Below are 13320 nucleotides of genomic sequence, written 5' to 3' on the forward strand. Positions count from 1 at the left end.
TCTTCCCTGCTAGGTTGCTCTCATTTCTCATTTATGTGAATAAAATTCACTGAGGGCCTACTGTGTGGCCAAGATACATCAGAGAACAAAGCAGAGCATGTAGCATGTCAGGTGTAGTAAGTTCTACGAAGACAAAGCAGGATAAAGGGCTAGACACTAAGAAGAGAATAAGGGGTGTACGTGTATGTGTGCGTGTGTAACAGTGAAGCAAATCCAACACTCTTCCCTAAACAATGATTGTGTTCTTGTGAATATAAGAGTATTACCTCAAGTCGAATTCCCTTTAGATACCCAAGAAGAGAAAGTAGCTATTGTACAAAATCAGGGACTCTATGACGATAACATGTTTGTCATTTCAAGCCTCAGCCACTAACAGGAACTGGGCGAAAGTCAAATGCAAGGCATATTTTAAGCTACGTAAAAAAAGTTATGAAAAAAAAACTAAGGAAATAATCCTTGTCTTGACATTCGGTATTACCGCATAGAGCAAAAACATGTATTCTGTCACTGGAATATTATTTTCTTGCTGTACTCTTTCTTTGGCCTGAGTTGAGGTATTAAGAAATTGAATCACTGTAAAGTGAGAAGGAAGTGCTGTTCTCATGTTAAAAAAAAGTGGAACATGAAGCAATCCCTTCGGCCAGGTTGGAAGGCTCCAATAAGCAGTTATATGGTGTTTGGGCACCAGGCAATTTCTCCATCGCCCCACAATTAGACTTGGATATAATTTGCTCCAAAGTGCTCTTACATGATAAACAACAGACAGATTAGCTGTTTGGCTACATTTGGCATCCGCCCTAGTCAGATTGGGATAGATCTGTCCTTATTAAAAGAAAAAAAAAAAAAGTTATGACTTTCTCACAGTAGAATTTAGCTTTTAGCCACAGATGCGACCCTAAGTTTCTGAGTTAGGTTCCAACTGAGAGAGTCGATTTTAGGACCTACAGAAAGCACACACACATTTTGCAAGAAGAAAACAAGCGTGACAGTTCACCTCACCTGTCACTTTCAAGATGACTGTGCCACTTTGGTTTCTCTGCCCTTCCTGTCCCTCCAGAGTACATCTGTATGTCCCCGAGCTGCAGCTGGTAGTGTTTGGGATCTTCAGGGAATATAGCCTTTCCCCAGGGTCCTCAAAAGAGCCCTTCTGCTCCTTTTGATGATAGTTCTGCAGATCTTCCTGAGGCATCTCTATCCTCTTTTCACCACCCTCTGTAAGCTGTTAAAAAAAAAAAAAAAAAAGGATCATATTGCATCATGCCCTACTGACAGACCTGCAAGCCATGGGCCTCCACACCCAGGTGCTACCTCTTGTTTTTATGAAATCCATCCTCAATAATTTTTTAAAAACAAGATATTGTGTGGATGTGTGATGAGAGAATCTAAGAAAATTCTTTAGGCTACACATATTTTTGAAATAAAATCAGGATTGCGTTTTATAATTCTTCGTATCCCATCTTTGACCCTACATAAAGGAGAGATCCTGTTGATGCTAATGATGTGCTGACAATGATGATGTGAAGTATGAATCACTGTGAATCAAATTTTGTTGCTGGTTGTTCTATATTAAATGTTCTCTTGTTTTCTTCAGATATCAACTCGCCCATTCACTGATTCTTAGTTTTGTATCCCAGCCTTTATTTGGCAACATTCCTAAATCTGCTAAGATCATTGCCAGACAACTCAGTGAAAAACACAGAGATGTTCTTCAAAGACTGCGTATGTGTGTGGTCATCTGTGATGCTGCAGGATGTACCACACTTACTCTCTCTACTAAGGCAGGAAGACAGGTGACGATAGTGCCACGTGGAGAATTTATGTGCCAGATTGTTTGGTAGTCAAGATACACATGAAAGGACAGTTACAGCTTAAATCATTGTACCCTGGACAAACCAGCCTGACTGGGGTAGATGCAAAATTTAGCCAAACTAATCCGGCTGGTTTTCTTTCTCCCTAATTATCTATGTGATTCGTGCTGGGGTTTTTGCATCATCTCCTACTTCAAAGATTAGGCACACACCACTTTTACCATCAATTCTCTTTTCCCCCAGATACATCTTCAATTTGTCTAATTAACTTGCCCGCTGACCCTCCACTGAAATGTTTTAAAGCTTTTAAAACTGTTTTTACACAAACGGTAAGGCAAATTACTTTTTTCACTATTCATGGGCAGCCCCTAGGCCTCTGCCAGGTGGCTGGGGACCAGCAGGGAGCCTGGACTTCAGTGGCATTCCTTTCCTATTCTGCTTATTGTCCTTCCAATTCCATCTCCTGTCCCTCCCTGTCCACCTTGGGGAAAAGAGAGCATGAGTAGGCTTCACCGCTGCTGTCTTTGCCTGTACCTGCCAATGTTTCATCTGCTGTTCTGGGAGCACCCTGCGACTCCTCTCCTCCTTCTCAAAAGGGAACCAATGCAGGGAAATAAATAACCGAGGAATTGGGAACACAGTGAGGCAGAGGCAGCTCAGGAAAAAAAAATACACATATGCGCGCAAACACACACACACACACACACACACACACACACACACACCCTCAATGGTTGGTTTCTGCTTAATTAATTAAGTTAGGGAACACACCACGAGGTCATCAGAAAGCTCAGGTCCAGCTTCCACAGCCTTCCATTCATGTTAGCATTCCTGTGGAGTGGGCTACAGAGACATCTGGTGGCAGATTTATAGCTCCTGCAAGAAGCCCAGCACCACCATACACTGCTAGCACGGGGCTGCTAGGACTAATAAATGGCTTTCCTCAGACCGTCAGAGAGAGAGAGAGAAAGAGAGAGAGAGAAGAGAAGAGAAAGAAAGGAAAAGAAAGCAGGCGTGGCAAGGAACCTTAGAAAAAAACTAAAGACATCCAACAGTGGATTTTAGAACACGTCTAATGTTGCCCAAATGTTCCCTTCTCAAGACTAATTAAACCACAAACCTTGTCATGTGCTCTTCATGAAGGCCTCTTCACGTGCTCTCACCTCTCCCCTCCCTATCCGTTGCCTGCAGAAGTGCTCCTTCCTACCGGAGCTTTATATGAGCCAAGGGCCCAAGACCATCCAGGGCCAACCTGTTCCAATATCTCCCACCCCCACCCGCAAGGCCATTTGAACTAATCAATTCTGCCTAGACTCAGCAGTCTCCATGGCGATGTCTTTTCTGAATTAACTCACGTTTCTTTCTAATAGGTTTCACTGGAACTCTGTTTTGCTAGAAATCCTTGCATCTGAAGAGATGGACACTCGGATGCAACAGTCATTTTGAAATGATCCGCCTCTGGTTTCCTCCTTGGGGGGCCTCCTCTCCCATCCAATGACTCCTCCCTCAGCTCAGAAAGGCCTGTCTGAAAGTCAAGATCCTCTGGAGCTGGAGAAAACATAAACTACTATGCTTATTTCCATAAAGTGGGCCCCATTATCATGCTGGCTGCTGGGAACCTCTGGAGCAAGTATGTGCCCATGTTCAGAAATGGCGGCCAGTTGCCTTCTGCCTATTTGCAGAAGAGAATTCATTTTGAAAATCAGCAGCAACAACAACAAAAAGTAGTTTACGTGATGGTCAGATTTCCATGGGCCTCTAGCAAGACCTCCAGTGGGCCTTTAGTTATGTTCAAATGGCAAAACAAAGTCAGGGTGAGATCATGAGAAGAACAGAAAGAAACAGGGGAAAGGCAGAACAGAGAACCCAAAAGCAACGTACAAAATGTTGACGTCCTGAGCCTCCACAGCCACCAAAGGGATCATGAAAATTATTTCATCGCTCATGGGATCATCTTCCCATGGTCCCTCCCTGAGTCTTCCTGAAAGACCCAGAGAAGTAGGAAAACTACTAGCTTAACCTGGGAACTATTGCCACAGTAATAAACAGCTCTCTTTGCCTGATAACTCTCTACAGCAAAAGAAACATGCAAATTCACACAACGCACCTGGAAATACTTCATAACCTTTCCTCTGGCTTCAAGCTCTAGGTATAGACAATGCCTAGTCCCCTTTCATTTTGTTATTTTAAAATATACCTTCTCCCACGACTCCATCTGGGGAATCTGGGATTTGCCTACAGCTGCACAAATAATTGTAGTTAATGTTGCATGCTGCAAATGGGAGTGAGGCACTAGCAGTACCAACAGACTTTTATGCGAAAGTTCAAATCATTATCTTTTGCTCTGTGGCCAAGCAGCTATCACTGTGCAGGATCAGGTGAGTTCGCTATGGCAGAAGCAGCACTGTTCAAGGACCAAAGGAGAATTTCAGCTGGAGGAAAATGGAGCAACAGCAAATGGGCCATCCTCAACTTTGCTTTGTTTTATGAGTTCTTATAAACCTTTCAGTTGGTGCAAAATCAACCATGGGCAAGAATGGCTCTTTAAACATTCCAAATTTAAAAGTGTTTCACTGCCTCTCTACAAAAGCATTTTAGGAAATAGTAATTTGTAACAAAAGGAACTCTCAGATTCATTCACAGCCTAGCATAATTGACAGGAACGATTTAATGTACGTGTTCCAACCTAATATTGTAGTGTGCTAAACGACAACATGATTTGGGCAAATTAATTCCTCAAAAGACTCATCCCAATTATGTTTTAAAAATCCACACTCCCTGCATTAACTCTTATGCTGACAATTCTATCTTGTTGATTGAATTAGAAAAAGGCAAAATATGGGACGTCTCATTTTCAGAAAGCCTACGAACTCAGACTTGTCTCAAGGCCCTCAATTTGACTAAGTAATTTAAATACCATATTCTTTCTCTAAAATGGCGATTTGACCTTAAGAAAACCATGCGCCCTTAATTAAAATAAATTTTCTTTAATTTGCCAAATACTAAATCAATAAAAGTACTAATTTTAAGGGTACGTGAATTAAGTTTTTTTAAATGGATAAATTTGAACAAGAATAAAAGAAATCAAATAAATAATTAAATATGGTTGAAATTGAACCAATATTTCAGTCAAAAACCCTACTGTGGAAAATGATTTTTTCCTAAGTTTACATAATTTTATCCAACTATATGGCAACTAGCTAACCTCCTAGATGACCATATTTGAATATAAGAGGACAACAATTCCATTCCTATGGCAAGGAAACAATTTTGATCACAAACTTGAAATTCAAACTTGCCATACATGAGGTCTGTTAAGTCTGTGATGGGAAACTAAAAGAACAGGAAGAGATTTTTTTGAGGAGCAATGTGTATACACATATGCATCTAAATATTTAATTCAACAACTTGATTAAAATATTTCAAAGCATAGACTTTACGTATTTAAAAGTTGTCCTAAATTAATCTGATATATTCCAATAACGATGAACAGCTTTTTTTTTTTACTGCATTCCTCATGCACTAACATTTATGTACCTTGGTTTCTAACTCAATTATAAGTGTCAATGTAATTGTCATTCATCATAAAAACAGCTCTTTATTACGTGCAAAATAGTTTGGCTTGGAGGTTGATGTCATAATGAGGGTAGAATGTATGTGCATTAACATCATTTTTTTCTAAGTGTAGTTTTATTGGAAAAATGATTTTCCACTTTAAAATTTACTGGGTCTAACAGACAGAGTTGGATTTACAACTGTTAACAGAGTCATGAATATGGCAGAGGCAACATAATTAAGAACACAGACTTTGGACCTGGACCCAAACAAACCTCCGCCCATCACAACTAGTTCTGCTCTCGGCCAACTGACTGCACAGCTCTCAGGTTTCGTTTGCTCCACAGAGATGAGAGGTTAGGCAGGAATTATATCCCACGATGTTGGTGTGAAGGTAACTGGGATGATGAAGGTGGACATACAGCATGGTGTCCTAAAAGTCTCATTACTCTCTTTTCATAGCCAAGGTTTCATTCAGCATTCTCAATAGTTCCCTGCACACAGGAAATATTCAAAAAGTATTTGCTGAATGAATAAGTGAATTTTAGAAGCAAGGAGAAAGTTCAGGCCTTGGAATCTAAAGGCCTGAAGTCAAGCCCCAGCTTCTCCGTCAGTTAGCTGGGTCACTTTTGGTAAATCATTTCACCTCTGAGTCTCATTTCCTCATCTGGAACTACCTTACTTACTGGGTTATTTTAAGAATCAAATGAGAAAACACATAAAAGTATTTTATCATTGATAATGTTAGTAATAGAAATTTTCGTTAGATGTGATAGTTTTCCACTCTATCCATTCATTCGGTCATTCCTTTACTGCTGATACTCTCAATCTCCTCTCTGGCAGAGTTTTCTAGAAGTTCCAATCTCTGCTCTAGGGAGAAATTCTTTTCCTACTCGCGATGTCTCTAAAATATCCACAGCACTCTGAGTTGCTGAAAGCACCATCAGAATGTGTCAAAAAGCCATTGAAAAAAATGTTAGACCAAAATGCTCATGGCAAACATCCTCCTTCCATTAACCTTGTGGGTCCTGCTGGGCCTAGAAAGTGCACCCTCACAAGCCGCATTCACGCCCATCACAGTGCACTGCATCCAGTCCTAGAGGAGACACCCTTAATTCAAGTCTGACATCTGTGACCAGATAAACTGGTTCTAACGGAAGCATGCCCCAATCAAAGCCACTTAAGTATAATTGGACATTTGTTGAGATAGTAGAAGAGAGGCAAAAGTTTTTCCTTTGTACTTGACCCCAGTTGGATACACAAGTCTGCAGGTATCGCCTACTATCTCACTGCCACATGGAGGCTGATAATAAAACCAACACGAAGGAAGAAGAGTTGGGACATAGAAAGACTCCAACCCCTGAGGCTGTTCATAAACCTCTAAATCTAGCTGTATTTACTTCCTAGAGCTGCCATAACCAAGTAACACAAACTGAGTGGCTTAAAATAACAGAAACAACAGAATCTTATTCTCTCACAGTTCTGGAGGCCAAAAGTCCAAAATTAAGGTGTTGGCAGGGCCTTTCTCTCTCTGAAGTCTCTAGGGGAGAATCTGTTTTGTATCTCACTCCTAGCTTCTGGTGTTGCTGGAAAGGCTCGATATTCTTTTGTTTGTAAGCACATCACTCCAACCTCTGCCTCCGTGTTCTCCTTTTGTGTCTATGTCTGTGTCTTTGTTTTCTCTTTTAAGGACACCTGTCATTGGATTAGGACCCAGCCTAATCAAGTAGAACCTTACTTTAACTTGATTATATCTGCAGAAACCCTATTTCCAGATAAGGTCACATTCACAAATACCAAAGATTAGGACAGACATGTCTTTTTGTGGGATACAGTTCAATCCATAGCAACAGCCATAACTGAAGTATAAACTATACATCGGTTTAAAAATTTTTCCATTTCTATTATATAAACCAATATATTCCATTTTATTTAAGCTAGTATCGATTGAATTACAATCCTTTGCAAATGAAAGAGTCCTAATAGGAACACCTTGCACCACCCCAGAAATAAATGTGGCACATAGAGGATTATCTCAACATGGTTCCAGCCTCCATACCAGTCCTGCTTTGTCCTTTGGGCTCATATGCCTCCCACTCCTCAGGGAATGAGACACCAGGCCCTGATTTGATTCAGAACCATTGCTCTCCAGAATTGACCCAGTGAGGCTGGTCCAAGGCGAATATAAATTGCTTACAGCAACTAGCATCTTTCTTTTCCCATAAGTTTTCCCAATTGGACCCATAATCCTAGACAACTACCAGCTCTTCTAGAATCTATCCCTTCTTGGGAAATTGGTACAAGAACATGCAGTAAACTAGCTGGTGCTCTAGGAAAATACAAGTGACATTAACAAGCCTTGGGCTCTTATGTCTATACCAGCAGTAAATGACACGCACAGGAATTTTACCCAAATATACTCCAGTATAAAAACAAAAATCATAAATATGCTTAGGGAAGCACTTTAGTCTAAGTATGGTTTGAGCTAATGACTGCTGGTAGAAAATCTGGCATCATTACAGGAGTAGCCAGGAAGGGATCATGGAAACAGTTTTAGATGGAGGAACCATTTTTTTTTTTTAGGTAAATTAATCTCTTTTTAGTTCTGCCCTACATAAAACCTTCCCTTACGTCACTGAGACCTTCTTTTAACTTCCTCTTCTTTGTATAGTGACATAACCAAGTACAGAACTTAGATAATCCAGTCCTCATGTGATTCAGGTTCCCCCTTCTAGTCATGGAAAACACGTGTTTTTATTTTTTTCTGTTTAACTCTTAGCTGCCTTCTTCCTCCCTACTCTCTTCCAAGCTGAAAGGTTTTAGCAACTTTGCTCTGTTTCATCATAGTCCAAAAATCTCAGTGATCCACAATTCTCATCTGGCTGAAACTTCTATTGCCTGCTCTGAGGCACCTACATTCTCTTGTCTACTCTTTCATAGAACCAGAGACAGGGTGGTGATGAAGAGGGAAAGGAAGGTATATCCCACACATATGTTCAAGTCTTACTAAGTTTATCTGATGGAAGTCTCACTGTAGCGAAGGAAGACTCATCTTCTAGGATAAATCATATTCTGTCCTTCCTCACAAGAAATATGCTTTTCTTTTGATTTGTTTTTCATTATATCATCCTCTTTGTTTAAAAACTTTAAATGGCTCCTTGCTGCCGAAAGGATAAATTTTAACCCCTTATAGTTCCGCGTTCAAGGTTCTTCACAATCTATTCCCAGCCTACTCTCTAACATTATCTCTCAGCCCTCTGCTGTATAATTCTCCCCTCTAAGTCACTAGTTACTAATCGGTTCCCAAAAATGCTTGTGGATTCCTATGTCCAAGTCTTTGCTCAAGATGGTCCTCTGGCAGAAGTTCCATGTTGATCTTGGGATGGCCAATGGCAGGCCCAGGACTTAGCATACATTTGTAACTTAGAAAAACTTACTAAATAATGAAAGTGTAAATACAACAGACATCTGAAAATCAACTTTATGTCTTTCACAGTTTGACCTAAAGTGGAGCCCATAAAAGTGATCTGACCAGGTCAAGTAGTATAAGTGCCAATGGGGACAGTATGACTTTTCTTTAATGCTAACACACACATTGTTTTCTTCTTTTGATGTTTTAGTGCTTCTATTATGTACAAGTTTCCTTTTTCTCCTAAAAACATGTTCTTAAATCTCTCTTACAACAGATGGCATTCTAGAATCAAGGAAATGCAGTGAGTGGTACACATTGGATCCTTCATGGGTCAATCAGGGTCTGTGGCTTTACAGATCACATCTACCCAGACCATTCATCAACTCTGGCCCCTCCAAAGGCATCCTGCTCTCCTTACTGCCCTCTTGCTTTATGGCTCATTATCACACAAGATGGTAGAGACAGAAAATATAACTCTGCTGAATAGGAAATAAACAATGTACATACATGGAAGACAGTTTCATAAAGAACCAAGGACGAGAAATGTCTGTGTGGTGAAGTAGCCTCATACTAGTCATTAACCTGCTCTCCCATGGGTCCCTAGTCCACAGGATAGCCCATGATCTGCCACAGCTGGGCTCTTCTAAATATTATAAACTCCAAGTTTGAGCTATTTCCGAAATCATAGCCTTACTTCTCTTTTCTCCCTTCCTTTAGAAATCATCTTAAAAGAGCACTTGTCTTGTGACGCGTATCTGTCCTCGCCCCCACAGTGTCACCCAGAGATGAACTATATATCCTCTTTCATTATGCATCAGTGTAGCTCGTCAGGGCTCCTAGCATGATAAACGACAGTAATACATCTTCCTGATAAATAACCACTCATTATCATTAGTGGCGAGCATCAACGACACCCAAACATTCCATCCAATGTCATCATCTCCCTCCAAACCTAGTGCAGCTTCATTAAAGAGAGTGTGAACACAGCGATATTTAGTATGAAACACAGAGGTAGCCCTGTAATGAATGGGACTGTGCTAATGCTCTCTTATGCTAGAATCTAAACCAGAGTCACAGCCAGTGGAAGAAGAGTGCTGTACCAAAGTCTAAATACCTCCCCAAACAACCACAATCTATTCACCACTTTAAAAGCTAAACTTAATAGATAAACTGTACTCTTTATTTCTTCTTAATCACTCACTTCGCCTTAACAGCTACAATATAGCAGGGGATGAGAGGAGGATCCATCACTGAATCCCAGAGAGGAAGACATCAATCCATAGGAAAGTAAAGTCGGGTTAACAAGAATTGGGTTATCTCTACCCGCTCTTGGCCCCTTCTTTAATCAACTCCCACTCATGTTTGTATTAAGCCCCCTCCAGGCCCCTCTCATTGTACCTTCAAAACAGAGCCAATAAAGTGGACCCTGTTCCTTCCCAACTCACCTTAATGTTACAGACACTAATTGGACACCATCTGCTTTGTTTAAATACTACTAAGGCACATGATAAGAAACACATGGTTTATATGGGTCCTTTTGTTAATCACAATCGGACAGTGGTGGGATGCTCTGTGGTGCTGGAGAACTTAGCGGTAAATGGAATTTTAAATTGTGAGTCATTATAACTGTAATTCTGATATGCAGAAGGCCCACAAGAATGTGATTCAGTCTGGCAGATGATGAAAACCCATACTCCAAGGGACTCTCTGCTTTACTTGTCTGCACGCAACCCACGACTGTGTAAAGAGGTTTTATAAACCACACCAATGATGATGCAGGGAGGCGATATGAGCTAGGCTGGCTGTGGTCACCAGGTTTAAATTCTTCATTTTACAGCTACCTCTCTGCTTCATTGAAATATTTTATAAGAAAGTTATGGGGCGTGGAGGGGGCAAGTGACAAGATACTTAATCCTCTGTAAAATGAAGTATTTCACCACTGGCCTTATTTCCAGAACACTCTATCCATTTGTTGTACAAGCACAATCGATGCAAAAGTATAATTACTCAGTTGGAAAATGTATATCTACAGCATATGCTGAGGCCCATTAAAAAGTACTTGAAGGAACAATGAGTATAATTTTTGAGGTATCTGATAAGTTTATTGGCATAGCATAGTTCTCCTATCCACCACTACTAAATTGCAGTTTACATATTAAAAACAAAAACAAAACTATAATTTTTCAATAACTCTATTCTACAGACAGAAAAAGAGACAATGCCAAGAGACTGTTGCCTTTTTTTTTTTTTAACAGAGAGTTCAGAGACCTTCAGGGTAAATCATGCAAGAACCATGTTCAATAAACAAGCGCATACATTATAGAGTTACATCATCAGCTGACATCCAAGGAGAAGCCAAAGGTTAATTGCTATGGTTTACTGTATCATTCAAAATGACCTGTGCAAGAAGATTTAACTTGACAACTGTTTGAACTTTACAGTCTGACATTTCATCTACTTGTTTCATAAGTACTTTTTAATTACTCCTCTGGGGATATTAATATTATTCTCTTTTTTAAATTACTCTCTGGAAAGAATAGTGGTTTCATGTTTTCTCCTTCTTTAAGATAACTAATTCCCTGCCTGGCTAGCTCCGGGCAGGGAATTAGTTATCTTAAAGACTATTTAAGATTTTCATTTCTTTACCTTAAGTAGTTCAGGGAGAAAACAAATATCGAGGTAGACCTCTAAGAATCAGACTGCTTGGTTCAAATCTCGACTCCACCATTTAGCCAGCTGTGTAACAGTGAGTGGATTATTTCAGTCCCTAAGGCTCAGTTTCCTCATCTGTAAGGTAGGAATAATAACAGTACTGATCTCTTAGAAGATCCACTAGAAGGATTGAAACAGCTAATGTATACAAATAGTTACCTCAGCACTTGGCAGACAGTGAGCATTCAAATATTATTGGTTTTACAATATTTTTGTTTAAATACTATTGTTTTTACGATGAGGAAAATTTTGGAAATGTTGTGTTCTCTGATCCCACAGTGAATAAGGTGGAAATGAAGTAGGAATCCTAACAAACCTACTTTCATACACAACACCATGTCCTGAGGCCACAGCACCATTTCCACACTGCCTGCCTGAATTCACTGAGCACCTTTGCAATTAAAGGGGCAAACACTGGGTCCTATTCAGAATACACAAAAGCACTGGCACAGCACTGTCTCCAAGAAACTACAATCCGATTAGGAGATCACACACACACACACACAGAGAGAGAGAGAGAGAGAGAGGCAGAGAGAGAGAGAGAGAGAGAGGCAGTGAGACAGAGACAGAGAAAGACAGAGACAGAGAGAGACAGAGAGAAAGGTAACTAATTGTCCTATGCTATCTCGTTAAATGGCCAGACGCATATGCAGATTCTTAGAGCATCTTTTATGGCCGGCAGAAGAGAACCCTGCATTTGCTCCAAATGCACAGAGATCTGCTCCAAAGTAAGACAGCATATCACTGAGAGCCACAGTGTAAGTCTGGAATATCATACTCATTTGGTTTAAACTGATGCTGTTGTGGCAGTAACCTCATTAAAGGAGGTGAACAAAGTACCAGCGACAGCAAACGGTGGCAGCTTGGCCTTGCGATGCCACCAGAACCGCAAACTTAGAATGTGAAAATGTTCCATGTGAGAGGAAACCTTAAAAAAGCCTCAATGAGGCTCAATCTTCTCCCAGTAGGGACAATGACGTTGTTATTAACATGTGGACACGCATACGCACTCTCACAGATGCCCTTCTTGCTGGACCTCTCAGGACTGTCAGAGGCCAGCGCAGAAAGCATAAAGAAGGAGCCAACAGTATCCCAGAAAGGGGATGACTGACAGATAACTATCACCCAAGAAGCGAGCCGAAATTGCGTCTTTTTCTCAGTCCTTCCTTTCAAATTGTCCATCACCACCACCCCCACCGCCAAATTGATGGGCATCACAGTCACAAAATACCCCAAATCAGAAATCCTCCTGTCCAGTGTCTGAATCTGCCCTAGCTGCTTTTTCCCTGGCTTGCTGGCCACAACCACAGGTGGCCTTCAGAATTCACCCACAGAGGTTCTCTGCCCTTCCAAAACGTCTTATATGGGTCATTCACCTCCGGCAACCTTTAACGGCAGGAGGTTAAAACGTTGAGGTCCTCGGGAACGTCTTATATGGGTCATTCACCTCCGGCAACCTTTAACGGCAGGAGGTTAAAGGTTGAGGTCCTCGGGAACAAATCTAAGTCTGCCGTGTACCTATCTGGATGCGCACAGGGTAGGGGCGAGGGTGAGGGAGGTGTGTTGGAAGACTGGGTACTTGGAGTTCAGCTAGAGACGCCACATAAGGTCGCCAGCCGAAGTCAGGCGATTCCCGCTGCCTCTAATTGAGCCGACCAAACCCCAGCTCGCTTACCTTGGCCCAGGAGACCGTGTAGGAGACTCGCGGGTTCCGGGGTGCGGTACATGGCAAGTCCACATCCTCTGAACAAGCCACCTTCACTTCCCGCGTTGCGGGCGCCAGGCTGCAGGCTGCAAGAGGGAGAGAAACAGCGGCGTGAGCAAGCGAGGAAA

General features: G+C 41.2%; 1 protein-coding gene across 1 annotated transcript in view; it reads right to left on the reverse strand.

The window, feature by feature from the left end:
- Positions 1-13320, reverse strand: part of CD83 (CD83 molecule) — a 24028-nt gene that overhangs the window by 4467 nt on the left and 6241 nt on the right. The window contains exons 2-3 of the mRNA XM_015587264.1: positions 13163-13278; positions 1000-1219 (exon numbers count right to left, since the gene is read on the reverse strand). Coding sequence (XP_015442750.1) covers positions 1000-1219; positions 13163-13278 — 336 coding nt within the window. The remainder of the gene's footprint in view (positions 1-999; positions 1220-13162; positions 13279-13320) is intronic.

Source organism: Pteropus alecto, unplaced genomic scaffold (assembly GCF_000325575.1).
Source record: "Pteropus alecto unplaced genomic scaffold, ASM32557v1 scaffold121, whole genome shotgun sequence".
NCBI lineage: Eukaryota > Metazoa > Chordata > Mammalia > Chiroptera > Pteropodidae > Pteropus > Pteropus alecto.